The 22,177-nt window shown below is 35.6% G+C and overlaps 1 protein-coding gene across 1 annotated transcript; it reads right to left on the bottom strand.

Annotated features, from left to right (window-relative positions):
* Window positions 1-210: 210 nt before the first annotated feature.
* Window positions 211-17,031, bottom strand: Fbxo4 (F-box protein 4). The gene is made up of 7 exons (XM_027936296.2): window positions 16,733-17,031; window positions 15,406-15,641; window positions 12,378-12,598; window positions 9,851-9,926; window positions 9,561-9,736; window positions 3,595-3,770; window positions 211-583 (listed from the first exon to the last, which is right to left on the bottom strand). The coding sequence occupies exons 1-7, from the start codon at window positions 16,919-16,921 to the stop codon at window positions 494-496; spliced, it is 1,164 nt and encodes a 387-aa protein (XP_027792097.1). The 5' UTR covers window positions 16,922-17,031; the 3' UTR covers window positions 211-493.
* Window positions 17,032-22,177: the final 5,146 nt, after the last annotated feature.

Genomic DNA, 22,177 nt, shown 5'->3' with positions numbered 1-22,177 from the left:
TGGTCATAATATTAAATATAGTTCTAGTAAAAGCTTTATTCTTTATAAAGTGGAACTATTAAAAATGGATAACAAAAAGCTTCCTTTCTGATAACTAGTTATGAGTTCTTGAAAAGACCTTCTGGGAAGCTTAGAAAATTTGCTATTTCCCTCTAGGAAAATCTTTGTACTGAAAAGTATAGAAACCACAAGGAATAAGTGTAATACAGGCTTATTTTTTTCCAGAATTTAATGTTTTTGTAAAGACATAAAATATAAAATTTATCAAAAAATTTAAAGGTTCATTTGGGGCTAAATACTAGGATTGAAACTCTTCTTGTAATTGATTTAAGGTAAAAAGTAAACATAATATAAAAATCCAACTGTTGCAGCTGTACAATATAAAGCCCACCTACAAAAGGTAGGACAAAGGTAGTTGTCTGAGAAAATATACACATAATGACCTTAGTGACAAATTTCAAATGGTTTCAGTTCCCAAGGTCTAAAAGAAGGATCATCTTGCATGCTTAGATTCCACTTCTTCAAGAATCCACTCTATGCCATTCAAAAAACCAGTTAAAGTTTCAGCCTCCGTATCCTGGACCTATGAGCAGATAAGAGAGAATGTTGTCAGTGATAAATTGAGTCCAAAATCCTGTGATGTTGAGGGATATTTTCTAGACACTTTAACAAAAAGAATTTAGAATATCTCAATAAATTTTGGGTAAGTTACTCAAGTGCTGTCTTATAGAATACTTAGATAAAAAATATTTTCTTGTATCTTTTCTCTAAGATGCAAATAAATAAATGAGAGACGATTATAACTAATACCACAGAAATACAACAACTATATGCCAACATATTGGAAAATCTAAAGAAATAGACAAACTTCTGAACACATAAAATCAACCAAAATTGAACAATGAAGATACAGAAAATCTAAACAGTCTAATAATGAACACTGAGATTAAATCAGTACTGAAAAGTCTTCCAACAAAGGAAAGCCCAGGATCAGATGGCTTTACTCCTAAAGTCGATAAAACTTTTAAGGAAGAACCAACTCTCTTCAAACTATTTCAACAAATTGAAAGGGAATGAATTCTTCTAAACCACAAGACAAGCACTGCCTAATACCAAAACCAGACATGCAGAAAACAATAACAAAAAAGAAAACTGTAGATCAATATCTAATGAAAAAAGATGGAAAATTTCCTGATAAAACACTAGCAAATTGAATTCAATAGCACCTCAAAATGATTATTCATTATGATCAAGTGGGATGTATCCCAGGAATGCAAAGATGGTTCAAAATATATAAATCAATAAATATATTGCATCATATCAAAAACCCAAAAATCATATGATTATGCAATAGATACACAAAAACATTCAATAAAATTCAACATCTCTTCATGATAAAAACTGAACAAATTAGGTATAGAACGATCATCCTCAGTATAATAAAAGCTATTCATAACAAACCCACAACCAACATTACACTGAAGTTTCAGCTTTTCCTTTAAAATCTGGAACAAAACAAAGATGCCCACTCTTATCAACATAGTACTAGAAGGCTTTTATTCAATAACACAATGAAAGGCTTAGCCAAAGCAATTAGGCAAGAGATATAAATTTAAAATTTTTTTAAAATAAAATCCTTGCAAATAAGAAGGGAACAAGTCAATTTATTCCCATTTATTCAATTTATTCCAATTTGTAGATGATATAGTTCTATATATATAGAAAAACCTAAAACCTCCACTATATGATCATTAGAAATGCTGAAAGAATTCTGTAAAATTGAGGGATATAAAATCAACAGCATTTTTATATACCAATAATGAGATTTCTGAGTAAAGAATCATTAAAGGACTCTCATTTGCAATAGCTAAAAAAATATATACAAAGGAATCAATTTAATTAAGGAAGTAAAAGATTTCTACAATGGGTGGAGAACAGGGAACCTTGACTTACTGTTCCTAGGAATATAAGTTTAAGAAAACAGCATGTAGGTTCCTCAAAAAATTAAAAATAGAACTACTACATGATCCAGCAATCCCCCTGCAAATATATCCAAAGGAAAGGAAATCTGTATGTCAGAGATATCTGCACCCCCATGTTCACTGAAGTACTAGTCTTGACTGCCAACACATTTAGAGTCAACTAATAAATGATAAAGATGTGATATATGCATATAACAGAGTACTATTCTACCATAAAAAATGAAATCTTGTCCTTTGTGACAACATGAACTGAGATCATGTTACACGAAATAAACCAGGCACAGAAAGACAACAACTACATAATCTCACATGTGGAATCTAAAATAATTTAATCTCATAGTTGAGAATAGACCTAGAAGCTGGGGATAGTATGGGTAGGGAGGAATGGGGAAAGATTTAGCAATTGATGCTATGCTACAATTAGATACAAGTAAGAAGTTCCGGCCTGCACACTGCAGCATAGTAGGGTGATGACAGATAACAAGAATGTGTTCTACATTTCAAAAAGCTAAAAGAATGGATTTTGAATGTGTTCATTATAAAGAACATTTGAAAAGAATGATATGTTTAACCTGATTTAAACATTATACAATGCATACTTGTGTTAAAACATTACATGGTATCCATTAATGAGTATAATTTTCATGTTAGTATTAGTTTAAAAATATATTTTTTAAATAAAAAGAGTCTGGGAAATAGCTACTCCTCTGACTAGTAGAGCTAAAACTCCCACTATTCTGGAAGTCTTCAACACACGTTCCAAAGAGTCTCTGGAGCTCCAGGGAAGATATGAGGGAAGATGGAATAAAATCTGCTAACATTTTCCATGAAAACATTTCCAACTTCATCATTTCTTTACCTGTTGTCTCATAGGTTTTCATGTCAGGTTTCATTCAAAGAAAGAATTCCATGATTAAAATAAACTTTGCAAAGTAATAAACTATATTCAGAAACCTGTTTGTTTTGTCTTTTTTTTTTTTTTTGCAATGCTGCGATCAAACCCAGGGCTTCATGCATCCCGAACCATACCCAATTACTATCTCTCTGTTTCTGTGACAGGAGAGGAAAGTGGGGAACAATTGGCTAACTGAGATATTAATACAATTCAAACATCTCCCATCAATAAAGCTCTTAAAATTGACTTTAGAATGCTGTTTCATAGAAGAGGATGAATGTGAAAGGATAAAACTTTTATTAATTGGACAAGTGACCCCCAAATTTCAAAGGCTTAGTTGCTAGGCCATGGTACTACTGCAAAGTGATAGAAAGAACCTTTAGGAGTTGAGGCCTAGTAGGAAGTCTTCTTATCACTGGGGACATGCCCTTGGAGGGGATATTGGGATTCCAATGTCTTCCTTTTTCTGTTTCATTCCTGGCCATGAGGTGGATGAGTATCCTCTGCCATGTACTTCCACCATGATCTACTGCCAGGCCACAGGCCCAAAAGCAACATGAACAACTGACCCTGGACTGAAACCTACAAAACTGTGAGAGAGATCTTCTAAGTGATTATCTCAGGTATTTTGTTACAATAACAGAAAACTAATACAAAAATCAAATAGATAATAGAGTGAAAATGATATTTTTGTCACCAAAGAAGTTAAGACCTTACCATCCATGGGTGGTTTAGAAGATTGAGATGCAGCTCATGTGCCAAATAAAAACAGGGCATTCTTTTTACATCTGCTTGAGAAGTACAAGATAAAACCAGCATTGGTCTTCCTGAAGATCCAAAAGCTGGATCTGTCATTGCCATGATGTGAGAAAATTCATCTTGCCATTCATGTCCTAAGAAATGTAAATCAAAACCTTTAATTTATATAACCTCTAATGATTTTTAAAATCATAAAATTAAATTTAAAATGAACCAAGTAAGGGAAAAAACTTTACCAAGCTCCAGACCAAAATGCCTCTTTCTGGGCTTTATTGCTTTGTCATAAAATTAGATTAAGGAATCTTTCAAGGATAGGAATTTAGGTTAAGCCAGAGGAGGGAAAAAAATCACAATACTGTTTGGAAGTATCTAGAGTTTAAATGTAAATATCTTTTATATAGATATTTTCCCTCACAAATTCTGTAGCTGTCACTGTCCTTTCTCTTCCAAAAGTCTTTTTTTTAATATTTATTTTTTAGTTGTAGGTGGACACAAAATCTTTATTTCATTTTTATGTGGTGCTGAAGATTGAACCCAGTGCCTCATGTGTGCTAGATGAGTACTCTGCCACAGAGCCACAACCTCAGCCCTCAAAAGTCTTAATTTCAAAATTTTAGCATATATTTGGTCCAATATTTTAATTCAAATTGATTATCATTTATTGGAGTGTTTACATTTTAGGTTAAGATACTTAGAATTAAGCATCTTAATTCTCAAATGACCCTATGACCCTTGCATAACCCTTTTCCCTTGAGTGGTGGAGAAGCATGCAAATATGATGAGATATTGCTAAGCTTTAGGACACAGTTGACTTTAGTAAAGAGGCTGAGCTTAATTAGTAAGCCTTTATGAGGGGTTCTTCCCAGTGAGACAGGATGAAGAGAGATTCTGGATTTGAAGATGGGAGGGAATACAGGGCAAGGAATGTAGGTGGCCTCTAGAAGATGAGAGCAGCCTCAGCTGCCAGCCAGCCAGAAAACAAGGACTCCAGTTCTTTCACAATGAGCACCTGAACTTAGCCATTAACTCAAGTGACCTTGGGAGTGGATTCTTCCCAAGAGCCTCAAGACAAGGATGTAGTCCATCTGTACTCTAACTTCAGTCCATGAGACCATAAGCAGAAAACCTACTCCTACCTTGCCTAGACTTCTGTTATACAGAACTGTGAGCTACCAGGTGTTGTTTGAAGTAGTTTGTTATATACAACTGAAAATGAATAAAAGATGTAATGTAACTATCTATCAATATGGTACATTTAAATCTAGTATTTCCTTCTTGGATTTGACTCTCCCATCAGTTCTTTGTTCATTTTTCCCTTTTTGCCTGCCTTCTTTCGTGGTTGAGTTTTGTTTGTTTGTTTTTTAAAGATTTCACTATTGGTTACTTAGTTATAACTCTGTTAAACTTTCATGGGGCTGGGGTTGCGGCTCAGCAGTAAAGTGCTTGCCTTGCACGTGTGAGCCACTGGGTTCAATTGTCAGCACCACATAAAAATAAATAAACAAAATAAAGATATTGTATCCATCTACAATAGAAAAAATTTTTAAAAAAACTTTCAGTAGTTGATCAAGGATCTATAGTCATTTTCTGTTGTTGATAAGGTGTTGGGGATTGAACCTAGGGCCTCACACATGCTAGGCAAGTAGTACTCTACCACTTAGCCACATCCCCAGCCATACAATAAACATTTTTAAATTGTAATAATTTACCTTTAAGTAATACAATATGATTGTACATACAGAAGAAACACCCAATAATATACTTCAATTTTGCCTATGTTCTATTATCTTATACTTTACTTTAAAATAGCATATATCCATAATCCAATATTTTTCCTTTAAATAATTATGAAAAATTAAATCAGAAAAAATATCAGATATGCAACTGTATTGTTTCTACTTATAGATGCAAATTTTTATCTGGTGTCATGTTCTTTGGTCTGCAGAGGTTCCTTTAAGATTTTTTATAATGCAGATCTGTTGGCGATGAATTTTCTCAGTGCTTGGCTTGAATGTGTCCCCCAAAATTCATGTGTTGGAAATTTAATCTCCAGTGCAAGTGTCTTGGGAGGTAGAGACTTTGGTGGCAGGGATATTCAGAGTTCTGCCCTAATGAATGAGTTAATGTCAGCATAACAAGGGTTTATGGGAGAGGGTTCTCTTTGTTTTGTTTTTCTGCTATGTGAGGACATCGTATTTGTTCCACTTTCCCTTCCACTCTCCATATCTTGAAATACAGCAAGAAGGTCCTCACCAGACTTCAGAGGCTAGTGCCTTGATGTTGAATTTCTCAGCTTCCAGAACTCTACAAAATGTGTTTTGTCCTTTATAAATTTGACAGTATGTGGTATTCTTTCATAGCAACACGAAGGAACTAAAACATTCAACTTCTTTTCTGAAAAAGCCTCTATTTGCTCCATTTCTGAACAAATAATTTTGCTGAATATTGGATATTTTTTTCTCTGTTGCATTCTTGTCTTGCAGTAATTCTGTCAGGAAGTTTGCTGTCATTGTTACCTCCAGTCTTTTATATGTATATTTACTTTTTTTCTTGACTGCCTTCAAGATATTTTATTTATTTATGGTTTTCATCAGTTTGATTAATATGTAATTCTCTTTGTACTTATCTGGCTCAGAGTTCTCTGAGCATCTTTAATCTGTGGTTTTTTGTCTTTTAGCTATTTTGAAATAATTTTGGTCATTATTCAAAATTTTATTTTTTTCCTATTTTTTCTCCTTTTACATTTTGAGGCTCCAATTGCACAAAAGTTAAACTAGAGTTAGCATACTACATTCTGCAGATCTGTTTTGGCAAATAAATTTGGATTGGAAAATAGCCATATCTATCCATTTAAATGTTGTCTATAACTGCTTTCACACTAAAACAGCAAACTTGAGTGAGAAAAATTATATAACTCATATGCCTAAAACATAAAACATCTAATATTAAATCTAAAACTCTTAAGACAAAAAAAATCAAAGCAGGATTTTTTTGAAAGGCATTTTTTTATTTGTTCTTTTTAAATATACTTGACAATAGAATGTATTTTGACATATTATACATATACGGAGTATACCTTATTCTAATTAGGACCCAATTCTTGTTTGTATATGATGTGGAGTTTCACTGATCATGTATTCATATATGAACACAAGAAAGTTATGTCCAATTCATTTTACTGTCTTTCCTATTCCCATCACCTCTTCCTTCCCAACTACCTATTCTTTTAAGAAGAAGTTTGCCGATGCCTAAGTTAGATCACTAGATAGGTTTTCCCAGCTCTCAGATGCTTCTGTTTCTTACTTTATTTTTATTTTTTCACTTTGTGTTTTAACTTGAATTCTCAGTGACCTATCTTCAGGTTCACTATTTCTTTCCTTTGTTGATAAACCAACTGAAAGAACTGTTCACTTGTTTACTATATTTTTATCTCTACCATTCTTATTTTACTTTTATAAAATAACTTCCTTTTTTCTGCTGAAAATTCTCATCTGTTCACACATATTGTTCAACTTTTCCTTTATATCTTTTAACACATTAATCATAATTATTTTAATGTCCCTTTCTGAGAGTGCCAGCATACAGTCTGTCTCTGGGTCTGACTCAACTGGCTGCCGTATCTATTGATAATTTGACATTTATTTATTTATTTATTATTTATTTTTTAATCTTTTGAGAAGGAGTATTGGTAGTTGGCCAGGCTTGTCTTGAAATCCTGAGCTCAAGTGATCCTACCACCTCAGCCTCCTGTGTAGCTAGAACTACAGGCACATGATACCGCATCCTGCTTTGATTTTTTGTTTGTTTTTGTCTTAGGAGTTTTAGATTTAATATTAGATGTTTTATGTAGAAGAGCAGTAGACTGCAGTAAAGAGGATTTACTCCCAGAAACATGTTTGCTCCTTCTACTCCTTCTTCTCCCTCTCCCTCTCCTCCTTCCTGTCCCCACATCTTTCTCCTCCTCCTCCTTCTGGTAAGCAGTGATTTGGGTCAAACCAGTCAGTCATTACAGAGTAGGACTGCTGCTACCTTGTTCTTAGTGCAAGAACTGGAATGTAAGTTTCTCTTTTCAGAGTTTTTGCTTTCCCCTCAGCTTTTAGATCTTCATACCTATGCAACTAAGGAGGAAGGGGAGAAAGCCTCTCCACACCCTTCCCTCAACCCCTGAAGTAGTTATTATTGTTTGTTACTTGGTAGGGCTGCTGAGACTTCTGTTTTCTTGCACCAGCCTCAGTCGTGGGTAGACCCTGCGTACTTGAGCCTCAGTGGTAAAAGCTTTTTTGGTGTTCTGGCATGTCTAGTAAATTCTGCCCTATATTGGTAGAAAAGTCTTCAGTGCAAACTTCCTGTCCTCCCCCAGAATCAGCAAACATAACTTTTATAAATGCAGAATCCTTAATAAAGGGGGGATTCCTATCCCGCCCCCTGGGGCAGAATGCTTTTGCTTCTTCATTTCTCTGCAGCAACAGTTAACCTCTGCCAGGAATCAACAAGCAGGGGGATTTCTAATCCCATCCTGGTGGCAGAGAGCTTTGGCTTTTATTACAAAGGAATATAGAAAACAGGAGGATATACCTATCCTTTAATAGCAGCTAATCATCACATGCCTGACTGTATCATAAAGGAGGGTAACTCATAGGCCTCCTGCCCCTACCACTAACCTTCATATGAGCATTTAGTGGAGGCCACTGGAAAAGAGCTGGTGAGTGCAGATTATCTTTGTATCTTGAAACTTTTTTTTTTAAGAGAGAGAGAGAATTTTTTAATATTTATTTTTTAGTTTTTGGTGGACACAACATCTTTATTTTATTTGTATATGGTGCTGAGGATCTAATCCAGCGCCCCGCGCATGCCAGGTGAGCGCGCTACCGCTTGAGCCACATCCTCAGCCCTCTTGCAACTTTTTAAAATTTATATTTCTACTTGTTTTATAGAATAATATAAGAATCAGACTGGGAAACTAGATAAAAGTAGGGTGTCTGTTTCAGTTCTCAATTTTATCTCTAGCACTAAATATAGCATTTGACTTCAACAACTGTTTCTGAATAAATGAATGTATCTTATATTTGTTTCAAAGTTTTCCTTTTATAGACATCCAAGTAAAAACAAAAATAATTTATATTTTCTTATGAATAATTTCTCTAGATTTGCAAAGTATAATAGCTTCCATGCCTAATGGATTATAGGAGAAATAAATTCAGGAGAAATTCAAAACAATGTATTAAAGAACTTATACATATAATAGTGTTCACTACATATAAACAATATACAACAGATATTTATTATATATTTACATTCTTGTTCACAAAGGATTTGGGAAAAATTATAATACTGGCTCATGGCCCAATGATGTCATAGCTTCATGACTAAATAGCATTGTAAATGGCAATTATTCAGAATACATGGAGAATGTCATCAACTCACCAACATAATTAATTAATCTACTTAATTAACACACTATTCCCATACCTCCACTATTGAGGTAAAAACAAAGGTAAAATTTTTCATAGTCATCTATATAAATTGTTTAAATAAGTCAGACACAGAAAAAAGATCAATAATAAAAATGCAGAAGCATACAACCAAAAACATTATATAACTATAGTATCAAATTTTGACATGCATAAGAATTTCCCAGGTGCTTATAAAAAATAGGTGTCCAGGGCATAGTCCAAGTCTATGAATAGCAATCTACCAGCTGTATAAAAATTGGGTAACTATATGTTTCACAATTTCTCCAGGTGATCCTAATATATAAAGAGGCTTGTGAATCCAATATTAATAGTAACACTCATAAAATCAGAAGTAAAATTGACAGTCATATTCCCAAGATACTACAGTAAATACTAAAAAAGTATTTTCTTATTTGTTTTATACAGAATAATACAGTAGTATTTTTTAAAAGAATATAAGAGAATGCTTACTTTTATGGGCTTCAGCATTTGCAACATAGATGAACCCATCTACAACTTCACACACTTTCTGGATCTGTGGAATTACAACATACCGGTTTCCCTGTTGGTCATCTCCTTCACTCTGTAAGCTGAACATCTTGTTGACTGCACTTGTATGTTCTTCCCTTGCTCTGTCTCTTTCCTTTCTATAAGAAAAATGTAAATAAATATACATCATATTATGACACTAAACAGGTTCCAACCCCCACAAATGTTCCAATCCTAATGTTTCAAGTGAGCCACCAAGTAGTCAACCTTACCTGGTAGTTGAATACAATATCAGGATGTTGAATTTATGTTGGTTGCTCAACTGAAAACTGACTCCTGATCCAATACCTAAAGTATAAAATCACAGTCATCAAAATAAATCATTAATAAAGACAGCAAAATATAAAACTGAAAAAAAAATACCCAGTGAAAGAAGAGCAAAAAAAAAAAAAACTTCTGACAAGTTATATATAGCTTTGGAATAAAATGCAATGTTTTGTTGAAGAAGATGCTGTATGCAACTTTTATTCACATGGCAATAAAAATACAAACAGAGAATAAAGAACTGCTAGGTTCTTCATGTCATTTTTCACAAACTGCAGATATACTGATATTTTGAGTTAGACTTAGCTTAGAATCCTGAATTTGCTACTTAGAGCTATGTACTTGAGCACTTCCATTTTGATAAAAAAAATGGTAATAATATATTTTTCTTAAAGTTATTATGGGGCTTAACTGAGATCCTATATGTAAAACTCCCAGTACAGTGACTGAGAATAATAGGTGCTGAATTTTATTTTTTTAGATTGTATATATGAGTCATTTGACACTGTTATTTGTCGCTCTTTGTTAACCTTTTTTCATCCTTTGGCTGGATTAACACTCAGTGATTGATTTTCTTCTTGTTGCCTGGAAAAATAGGTTCTGAGAATTACCTCTTCTTCTTGCTACATTAATGTTCTCTTCTTGCTATGTAAGCATCCTCTTAGTTCTGTCCTCTTTATCCTCGCTTGCATCCTTTAGTCTAACCAGTCTCCTATATCCTCTTGTCTTCAACTATCCTTCTGATAGCAGCTGAAGAGATTGCTTAATAATATCTATCTAACTGCATCTCTTCTTTACAAAGTCATTCACTGCACTTCAGATAGAGAAATAATATCTTAACATAATCTGGCCCCTACTTAGCTCATTAGAGACAACTCCAGGCTTCCATACCTTTAATCTCTGCCATATAATGAATCTGTTTGTTTAAATAAGCTATGCCATGCCATTTCATGTCACCATTCTAGGCAACACATGTAAACAGTGTCATGATTCTTGGATAATGGGACTGCAACCATCCCAGACCACATGACCCTGGTCCTCTAGCCATCAATTTTGGTGCTCCACCAAGAAATCATGGAAATAAAAAAATCTACCATGTTTCTGAACTTTGGTTTCATCAGTTTAACTCCCCCAAATTGTCCTTTTAAAACATCTAACCTCCGTCCAACCTGTCCTAATACTGTCCTGCACTTATTCACCAATGAAGTAAATTTCTTCTCTGATCTTGTAGAGTTTATGGCATAAGTAGAGTTACATATTTAAGCAATACTTCAGCTTCTGCTAGAGAATGGAATTTCCATTTTATAACTGGCAAATTTTACCATAGCCTCCATCTCTTCTTAAAATGCTCCCCCCATCTAATGGACTTACCTGAAACTGACCTGCCCCTAGGTGCTACTTCTCTTGCCATGGACTCTCAAGTAACAAAATTGCTTATTTTTTCACACTTCATAGTAAATAAGGTGGGAATGATGTTTCTTTACTCCCAATACCATATCTAAACCATTACTCACAAACTTTCTTTAAAAACTCCATCCATTTAAGAATCACAGCTGTAGCACCATCTTGTTTTCCTCAACCATGTCATTTATGAAGAAATAGTTCCTTCCCCCAAATATTCACTGAAGATTTCAGCACCTAGATCATAATCTTCCTCTCTATCCCCCCAAACTTCCAAGTTCACATACACTCCATTTGACTCCCAAATCTCAATTTCTAGCTCAGATGTTGCTCTTAATACCTGAGTGCATAAAGTGATCCATTTAGCCATTCATTCACAAAACATATACGGAGAGCCTACTATAGCCTGGCACCACAGATACAGTTGAGAACAAAGATGGCAAGATTCCTGGCCTCATGCAGCTTCTACTCAAATGGATAGCTTATAATAGGCATCTCTTCTTTGATCTTCCACAGAGTTATCAAAGTCAAATAATCCAAAGTGCTGTTATTCTCCCCATACTGATCCCATTCCTATCCCCTACATGTCTGCATCCCTACATCTAATAGGTGCAATAAATGAATATGTAAAGCCTAAGTTAAATTGGTCATTACATATCCTAACTTTCCAAATAATTAAATACTTTTTTTATAGAGAGGAAGATGATGATTTAGCTTTTTTTTTATATATACAAACATATATCAAAATCCTTTGCAATAGATGGTGATTGTCTTATTCTAATAACTTTTTCTTAAAATAAACATGATATCTGCTGTTTGAATATAATATCCTGACAAGATGTAATTTACTTTCATATAATCTTAAATTCTGGATTATACAAATTTAAGGAATTAAGAGGAAACTTACTGCTTACAATAACTACACAATTTGTTTCAGTTCAGTGGGATCTATAGGAGGGCACCAAGTTACTATATTTCCTTACTACTAAAGAATTAAAATGAGTTAATTTGCCTTTAAGACTATAGTCAAGTTCAAAGTATATGAATTATTATGTACTATAGACATAAAATTACCATCAATCTGCCTGTGAGGCAAACCAGCAGTTGGACTAAGTTCCTCAGAAGACATCAAGCTCAACACCAAAGATGTATTCAGTTCTTCCAAACCTGGTCCAAACATAGCAAATCGTGGTTCATTCTGAATGATTAATGAGTGTAAAAAGGAGGTGACGGCTCCATACATAGGACGGCTGGATTTTGAGGCTCTTCTGGTATGTGGACAGCACATTTTATAACTGTATAAAATTGTCACAATTAGAAATTAACACAGAAAACATTGAGCCACTTGTTCATTTAAGAACACATGTTATTATCAAGCTGGACATAGGATAGGACCATAAGTATTATACAGTCCCAATCCACTAGGAGGACATTACCATGGCAGGGAAAAACACAAGGTGCTGTGGGAGTGGAAGTGGTTCAGACACTGAGGAAGTCCTCCCCAGGAAGTGGCTACTTACTTTCTCATTTTCCATTTAGATTCTTTCATAGAACACTTAGTCTAACATTTATTTGGTCAGAATTTACTACATAGCTCATTGTCCTCAACCTGAGGAAGTTTTATTCCCCCTTTCTGTAATATTTGAAAACATCTAAACATTTCTGTTTGCACAACTGAGGAGAAAGGGGCCACTCTACTCCATCTAGTGAGTAGAGGCCAGGGATGCTGCTACACATCAGACAATGCACAAGACAGTCCCCTACAACTACTGGTCCAAAATGTCAACAATGCTAAGACTGAAACATAACAATAAGCTAAACAATGACAATAAGCTACCCAGAGAGTATAAGTTTCATGAGAAGCGCTTTTTAAAACAAACTAAGGCCACCAAAATTAACAAATTTCTTAGTTACTCCTATTACCAGCCTAAAATGTAATAGTTTGGTAAAAGCTAGCTGTAGAGGGAATGCTTAAACATTCCTTATAGAAAACCGAGCAAACAGTCATGTGAAAGAAACAATTCAGTTTCTTTCAATACATATAAACCTCTAAACTAATAATCAATTTTATCAGTTATTAAAACAGTTATCCAAAATGAAACAGAACCCAATGCCCTTTGTTATTGTTTGGATCTGAAACATCTCCCAAAGGCACATTTGTCAAAGGCCTGGTCACCAGCCTGTGGTGCTACTAGGAGGAAGCAGAGTTGGGGGCTCAGTGGAAGAAAGGTAGGTCACTGGGGTGGGGTAACATTCCCTGGGAGGGGGTATTAGGAAGCAGGCCCCCTTCTGTCTATCTCGTTGCTTCCTAGCCACCACACGGTAAGCAGCTTTGTTCTACCAAGCACTCTGAAATTCTAAGTCGAAATAAATCTTTCTTCCTTATAATTACCTCAAGTATTTTATAACAACAAAAGAAAGCTGGATGACACAGCCTTTAAATGAATCAAGTTGCCAAAGACGATTACTAAGCTAACAAAATCATCTCTATTAGTAATGAAACTTGTAATTCACACACACACAAATTTAACTTTGAAGCCAAGTAGCCTCTCCACGCCTTACCACTTTAACTAGTTATTAAGCCACTTAGAACTCCATTTTCTTCATCTGCTTTGTTGAGCAATAACATCCCAGGGTTGTAAGGAATAGAAATAATTACATAATCACAAATGGCAGTTACTATGATTGTTACTATTCCCTGGGGAAAATATGGTTCCACATCATCAGATAAACTTGATGCTATGGTTGGCTATGGGGGCAAATCAGAGGTATTGCCCAACAAGTTACATAAAAGGTGGCACTTGTTGATATTATATACAATACATTATGTACACTTTCATCAAGTAGCTTGATGAGACATAGTGGCATATGGATTGAAATAAGGAAAGACTAAATAAGTTTAATAAAATTTGGGAGAAAAATCCTATTGGGGGCTGGAAAAGTAATTCCTTGGCAGAGTGCTTCCCTATGAGGTCTGAAGTCCGGGGTTCCATCCTCAGCACTGGGAAAAAAAAGAAAAAGTTCTACAATAGCTCCTGATTCTAGCCCAGGAAAACAATTCTTACCTAAAGCGGAGATACTATAAAATTTATTTTACAACACCTTAACTTTGGGGTTCTCAAGAAGGGAGATTATATTTACATTCAACAACATTATATGACTTTGAGGTAGCATGATAGGGTTCCAATCTGAATAGTTCTTTATAAACGTTAGACAAATCACATCACCTCTTTGAACCTCAATTCTACATTCACAACACAAAGACAAAACCCTCATGTTGTATGAGGACTGAATGAGTAAATATACATAAAGCATCCCCCATAGAATCCAATATACTGCCTTTGTTCAATAATTCTCTCACATTCATGATATTTAAAAATGTAACTACTTTTGGATGATAACAAAATTTTATTTCCCAGAGTCTTGAGGATAATTTTCTTCAATGCCAAAAAACTACTTTCTCATCTCTGGCCATTCCTTTTCTGAATTTGGAAAAGTATTTTTTAACAAAAAGATAAGTGTTCCAAAGATAATGAGAATGTTAAGTGTTTTATTTCTTGCCATTCTATTATGGTTTGGATTTTAATTTAAAGACCCATATGCTAAAGGCTTGGTCACCAGTCTGTGGCACCAATGGGAGATAGGGCCTACTGAAGGAAGTCAGGTTACTGGGGCTATGCCCTTGCTGGTAATATTGGGACCCCAGGCTTTCCTTTCTCTCTTTGCTTTCCAGCTGCCATGAGGTGGGCAGTGTCCTTTGCTATACTTCCACCATGATATACTGTTCAGCCACAGGCCCTAAACCAATAGCGCCAATAGACCAGGGACTAAAACCTCTGAAACTGAAGCAAAATAAACCTTTCCTCCTTTAAGCCATTTAGCTTAGGTATTTTTTATTAAAATACTGGTTAGGCACCACAGGGAAATGTTAAAGCTGAAAGGTCTATGAAGGAAGTCAATTAACTCAACCTCTAATTTTGACAACAGAACACTTAAGACTCAAAATCCATACAAAAAATCAATAGTAGGGCCTGAGCAAATGTGGACTCTTTATAGGTTGAAAACGAATATCTCTTTTTAATTCATAAAACTAGATACTTACACTGCCATGTAATCAAAAGATGCATTGTCAGTGACCTCAGATATAGGCTTTTTTAAGATTTCTACATCTGGAAGAGACTTCCAGTCAACAGAAGACCAAGAAGGAAGATCTCGCAACAGAAAGTATCTCCACAGAATTGGATCTCGTACAGTTTCGTTCCAATAATGATTTGTACTTCCCAGCTGACACAGATCATGGGGTGAAAGAAATGACAAAATATATAGCTGGACATCAATCTGCAACAGAAGAAAGCAGTAGCTCAGAAAAAGGAATAAATAATTTATCTTGGAAAATTATTGTTGATGATAAGTTGAACAATTAACAAAGAATTATACTGAACAACTAGAGGTCAACTGAACTAGTCAGCAGTTTTAATAGTTAAATATATATACTTTCTGCAGAAATTTTCCTGCCATCAGGAGGAAAAAAACTGGACACTTTAATTTCTGACACACTGAAACATTCTTGAAAAACCAACTACTGTCCTGCTATTTTTCAAGCAAAATAATTATAAGCTCCGCAATTTCTTCTCATGGCTATTTTGATATAGCATTTACTTAAGTTAATTAGCTAAGGAAATAACTTATTCTTCAAAATAAAACCTTTATTAAGTGAACAAATTTCTGATCTTACCATTAGATCAAATTAAAGAATGGAAATTTGTTATCTGATTTCCTATCTATAATTTATTAAACTGTTTCAAAGAACACTGAAAGGAGGAGAACCTTGGAGGCATTCTGATCTTGCAGTTTCCAATTTGGGATGAACAATAGAGCAAGATGTCAATAATCCAAATGATACACAGAATTGAAATTTTCAGGGATTTCTGTTCTCTCCACTTTTCTATCTGCCTACAAAGTTTTAACACTAGATAACTAGTATAATCTTTGTGGCCTGTTGTAACTTAAGGCACTTACTTTCAACCAAGTGGCAGTTTTGATCCTAATACACAATTAGGTAACAGCAACGTCCTGGGAGAGTGTTTAATACTCTGAGCCGGGGATAAAAGCTGCTGAGAACCTAAATGCTGGAAGAATTTCGTAAACTGACCCTGGGTCGGAAAGTCCTGTTTCTCACCCGGATGTCCAGGCTGTCCTGGGACCCAGGGCTGCCTCAGGGACAGATAAGAGAGCAGTGCTCTAGCTGGTCAGCAGGACAGCCACAAGGTGTCCTGTGACCTTCGCTAGCTGGGGAGGACCAGGGTCAACACCAAGGCCGTTCCTGTCAACTGCTACTGCCCGGCTACACAGCCTGAAATGGCAGCAGGAGCGGGGACCGCGGAGGCCCGCAGTGTGAGGCCCGGGCGGCCTCGGCGGCCCTGGCTCACCGGCAGCTGCGTCAAGGTGCTGGTGTCCTCGTCCGCCTCCTCTCGGGAGGCCGTCCGCACAGTCCTCTCCTTGCCCACCGACTGCCAGAACGTCCTCCAGCCGCTGAGGATGGCAGCCTCCAGGCGGCCCCAGTCGCTCGGGGGCGGCGGGGAGGAGCTGGTTCCGCTTCGCGGCTCGCTCCCTGCCATGACCCCCGCGCCACGTAATGCGCCCGGGGCGTGCGCTTGCGCTGGGACCCGCTCCGCGTCGCGCCGCGGGACTGGGCAGAGACGTGGGCCCAGCTCGACTCACAGTGCCCTCCAGCAACCGCTTCCGGGTTCGCTTAGCTGCTGGCCTCTGCGGCAGACCCGCTGGCCTCACCCTGAGCCATAAAAACCTCTGGCTCTTTAACGACTTCCTGACTTTAAGGTGTTCCCTCTGGCTAGAGCCCGTTTCCTCTCGCCTGGCCCGGGCGACTGCTGCTTGGTGAGGAATGTCCCTCCTTCCACTATCTTGGACTTAATAAGCAAGTTGCTTCCTTCTCAGTACTTAGGCATGGGCAGGTTTTTGTTTTTTGGTTGTTCAGTCAACAGTTTACCATCTCATCTTTTGGAGATTAGCAAAAATTGAAACAATGTCAAGTCAGGAGTCTGTGGAATTAAGTTCCCTTAAGAAGCCGCATCTATATTAACCTACAGCCTGTTTTGACCTCCACCTACTGGAAAATGGTGATTTTGGAGAGACTGAATGTTGTAGGTCGAGAGCCAAAATGACTGTTAAGTAAAACTTACGTATTGCTAGCTTAGCAGACCCCTTTCACCTACCTTAAGGCTAAGAATGCTGTACCGGAAACCTATGGAAAAGATTTCTCCATTTTGCTGCAACCCAGGTACCACTGGGTTAATATTATTTAATGACCATGGTTTTATGGCTCAAAGTTCCACAAGGAAGCATGCCATTAAATATAACTTGAGTCACTGTTCCCAGGCTATGATTACTCGTATCTGGTTTGGAATAATCTTATTTCCTTAGAGTTGCTATTTTACATGGACAAGCCCAATCATAAAGAACTCATGCCAAAAAATTAGGAGTTTGGGCCCACTATTCAACAATGCAAGTACAGTAAAAATCGCTGAGCAGACCATCTCATAAAAGGGCCAAAAACAAAGCAACAGCTGACAGAGAACCTAGATGTAGTATTGTTGAAATCTCACTAAGGAATTTTTGTCTCTCCAAATTGATGCCTATCAAAATCTCAAACCTTCAATGATACTACAGAGCTACAGTAACAAAAACAGCATGGTTTTGGCACCAAAACAGGCAAGAGACCAATGGAACAGAAGATACAGAGCTAAACCACAAAAACCCAGTTACCTCATTCTAGACAAAGGAGCCTAAAACATATATTGGGGAAAAGATAGCCTCTTCAACAAATGGTGCTGGAAAAACTGGAAATCCATATGTAGGAATATGAAATTTAATCCCTCTCACCCTGTACAAAACTCAAAAGTGGATCAAATACCTAGAATTGAGATCAGAAAACCCATACATACTAAAAGAAAATGTAGACCCAACATGCTAACATATCAGCTCAGAAACTGACTTTCTTAATAAGTAATCCTAAAGCACAAGAAGTAAAATAAAAAATCAAACTAAAAAGTTTGACATCAAACTAAAACGTTTCTTCCCAGCAAAGGAAACAATCAACAGCATGAAGAAAGAGACTATAGAATGGGAGAAAATCTGTACCACCTGCACCTCAGATGCAGCATTAGTTTCTAGGATATATATAAAGAATTCAAAATACTTCATACCAAAAAAACAACCCAATCGATAAATGGGCAAAGGAACTGAACAGACACTTTTCAGAAGAAGAAATTTATGAATGGTTAACATATATGAAAAAATGTTCAACATATCTAGCAATTAGAGAAATGAAAATTAAAACTACACTGAGATCCATCTCACTTCAGTCAGAATGACAATAATTAAGAATACAAATAACAATAAATGTTGGAGAGAATATGGGGGGAAATGTACACTCATACATTGCTGGTGAGACTGCAAATTGGTGCAATCTTTCCAGAAAGCAGTATGGAGATTCCTCAAAAAACTAGGAATGGACCCACCATTTGACCCAGCTATTCCACTCCTCAGTATATATCCAAAGGATTTAAAATCAGAATACTACAGTGATGCAGCCACACCAATGTTTATAGCAGCTCAATTCACAACAGCTAAGGAGCCCTTCAACAAGTGAATGAATAAATAAATGAGTGTTGATTTTATATCCTGCTACTTTGCTGAATTCATTTACTAGTTCTAGAAGTTTTCTGGTGGAACTTTTAGGGTCTTCCAGGTATAGAATCCTATCTATACTCAAAGGACTTAAAAACAGCATACTACAGGGACACAGCCACATCAATGTTTATAGCAGGACAATTCACAATATCTAAACTGTGGAACCAACATAGATTCCCTTCAAGAGATGAATGCATTAAAAAAAATGTGGCATATATACTCAATGGAATATTATTCAGCAATAAGAGAATAAAATCATGGCATATGCAGGTAAATGGGTTGAGTTAGATAATGCTAAGTGAAGTTGGCCAATCCCAAAAAACCAAATGTTGAATGTTTTCTTTGATATAAGGAGACTGATTCATAGTGGGATAGGGAGAGGGAGCATGGGAAGAATAGAGGAACTCTAGATAGGGCAGGGGGTGGGAGGGGCAGGTAGCAGGCACGGGGTAATTAATGATAGTGAAATGTAATGATCATTATTATCCAAACTACAGGTATGAAGACACAAATTAGTGTGAATATACTATATATACAACAGAGATATGAAAAAATGTGCTTTATATTTGTAATAAGAATTGTAATGCATTTCACTGTCATATATAAATTAAAAAAGAAATGAATGAATAAAGAAAATGTGGTATATGTACACAATGGAGTATTACTCAGCCATAAGGAAGAATGATTTTATGACATTCATGAATAAATGGATAAATGTGGAGATTATCATGCTAAGTGAAATAAGCCAGTCCTAAAAAGCCAAAGGTCCAGTGTTTTCTCTGATTTGTGGAAGCTAACCCACAATAAGGGGGAAAGGGAAGAATAGAATAGATATTCAGGAGATTAGGCAAAGGGGGATAGGAAAAGAAGAAACAGTGGAATGAATCTGTAACAATTTTCCTATATTCTTATATTCTATATTATCATAGAGTGAATCCCACCAGTATGTACATCCATAAGAATGGGGTGCTAATTAGAATAAGATATATTCCATGCATGTATAATTATATCAAAATGAATTCTACTGTCATGTATAACTAAAAAATGTTAAAAATTTTTTGATTCCTATTCTACTCACTTTGCTTTTACTTCAAAAGGGCTTTAAAAAACTACACCAGAGACAGATCATATTACAAGACAATCTATTATAAAGAACACAGTTTAGTTTCTGAAGGTAGGAAATAACTTAAATTCAGAACTACACACCTGTCAGTCATTTTCAAACTGATTACTTAATCTAAACCAGAGAACATTCTGTTCCAAAACCAGATCTCTATTGCTTAAAAGAATATTTCAGTTTAATATTACATTAAATATATAATTTAAGATTTTTAGGATTATTCAGAAAAGAGTAGGACAGTATCCATCACAAGATGTAAAAGAAAACTGCACCTGAATAAAATTAATCAATGATTTTAAAATTCTATAATAGAGTTAGATTCCACATAATCTGGGTTAAATTCATTTCTAACTAGTGATTGCTTATCATATCCAGGACATGAAGATATTCAAAGGTGAAAATTCTAAATTTCACAATGACCCTCTGTACAAAATTGTTTTATTACCTCAATTGTCAAAACATCTAACCCAAGTCAGCTGGCTAAAATTAATCCCATTTATGACTTAAAAAAAAAGATGTGGTAACCATCTTCAAAAACTATAAAATCTTTAAGGATTATGGGAAGATATAGAAAACATACATTTTATGAATATACGTATTTAAATAAATACATATATTTAATATTTTATATACCAACACATAACAGAGTGCTTAATGGTCAATGAAGCACTATAATGTATTGGTGTGAACTTGCATTCAAAATGTATCTGAGAATCTAAATGAAACAGAAATTCAAAAGCCTTATAGCTGAGAGTGTCTGGATCCCCATAATAGCAAGAAGACAAAAACATTAGCTCATTATCAAGTGAATGAGAAATATACTTAATAGGGAAAAATCTGAACATATAGAAAAGGAGAAAGAATAATAATCTCCTATATACCCAATTTTTTAAATTCAACAATTTCCAACATCTGGTCAGTCTTTCTCTGTCATTCTCCCCACCTATCACCACATCCCCAATTTTGGATTTTTTAAAAAAAGTAAATCCTAGATATCATGTCATTTTATCCTTAACTATCTCCCTATCTGTTTCCTATAAAATAAGAGACAGATATGAAATGTAACTACTGTACACAATTATTACACTTAAATTAACCATTCTTTAAAATCAAAATCTTTGTCAATGTTCCAATTTCCCCATATACCTTCACATTTGGTTTGTTTGAAACATGACCCAATAAGGTCTACAAATTGCATATATTCTTAGAACTTTTTAAATCTTTATACTCCTCCTCCTTTACTTTTCCTTGCAATTTGTTAAATCATGTTGATCTTTCTGGACCACATTCCGGACCTTCTTGATGGTATCTCAATGATCTTTAACACATTCTTCTGTCCCAGACTTGGGTCAAATTCAGGTTTATTTTGTAAAGCATTTTTTAAGTGATATTGTGTACTTAGATTGGGATTGACAAGTCATTCTTGTTTTCTAATGATCAGAGTGATCAATGGTTTCAATGACCTGATCCAAATTCCCCATGCCGAAGGCCGGCTGGCTGGGCAAAATAACCGGGGGGTGAGGAACAACTTGTGTAGATTGATACAGCAGGAGTAGGAGCCATTTATTGCAGGACAGGAGCGGTATTTATACATTCCACACAGCTTATCTTAATTAGCATAAACTAGATACATCAGTCAACCAATAAGAAATCTCCACACTTAATGGCTCGCAGTCAACCAATAAGGAATCTCCACACTTAATGGCTTGCTGGTGTTACTTCACAAACCACTCCCTCTGGCATTTTGCCAGGCGCCATCCAGACTTGTTTACAGACTCTAACATCCCCAGACTTTCCACTTCAATGATTTAGCAGTTAATGATAAATATTATTTGATCACGTGTTGCAGAGTGTTAGTATCTTGCTTTGTATTTCCTTTTATTAAATCAACTTAAAAAAATGTTTCCCATTATAAACCATTTGAGTGTCTTGCCTGAATCAATCATCAACAAGCAGCCATGGTTCATTCTGATGGGTAACAGTATTTGGACTTTGTTTCTAGGACTTTTCAGTGTCCTTTATATAAAGAAAAACATCTAAGTTC

The sequence above is a fragment of the Marmota flaviventris genome, chromosome 5 (assembly GCF_047511675.1).
Source record: "Marmota flaviventris isolate mMarFla1 chromosome 5, mMarFla1.hap1, whole genome shotgun sequence".
NCBI classification, from domain to species: domain Eukaryota; kingdom Metazoa; phylum Chordata; class Mammalia; order Rodentia; family Sciuridae; genus Marmota; species Marmota flaviventris.
This window is presented reverse-complemented; position numbering and strand designations above follow the sequence as displayed.

What these genes read in the sequence shown, in the direction of transcription:
- Fbxo4 (XM_027936296.2), bottom strand. Translation starts at nt 16,921, where the DNA reads ATGGCAGGGAGCGAGCCGCGAAGCGGAACCAGCTCCTCCCCGCCGCCC. An exon ending in GCCTCACAGGCAGATTGATG is followed by an intron (nt 9,927 to 12,377) that starts GTAATTTTATGT and finishes TTTATACTTTAG; the next exon opens with GTATTGGATCAGGAGTCAGT. An exon ending in AAATGCTGAAGCCCATAAAA is followed by an intron (nt 3,771 to 9,560) that starts GTAAGCATTCTC and finishes TACATTTCTTAG; the next exon opens with GACATGAATGGCAAGATGAA.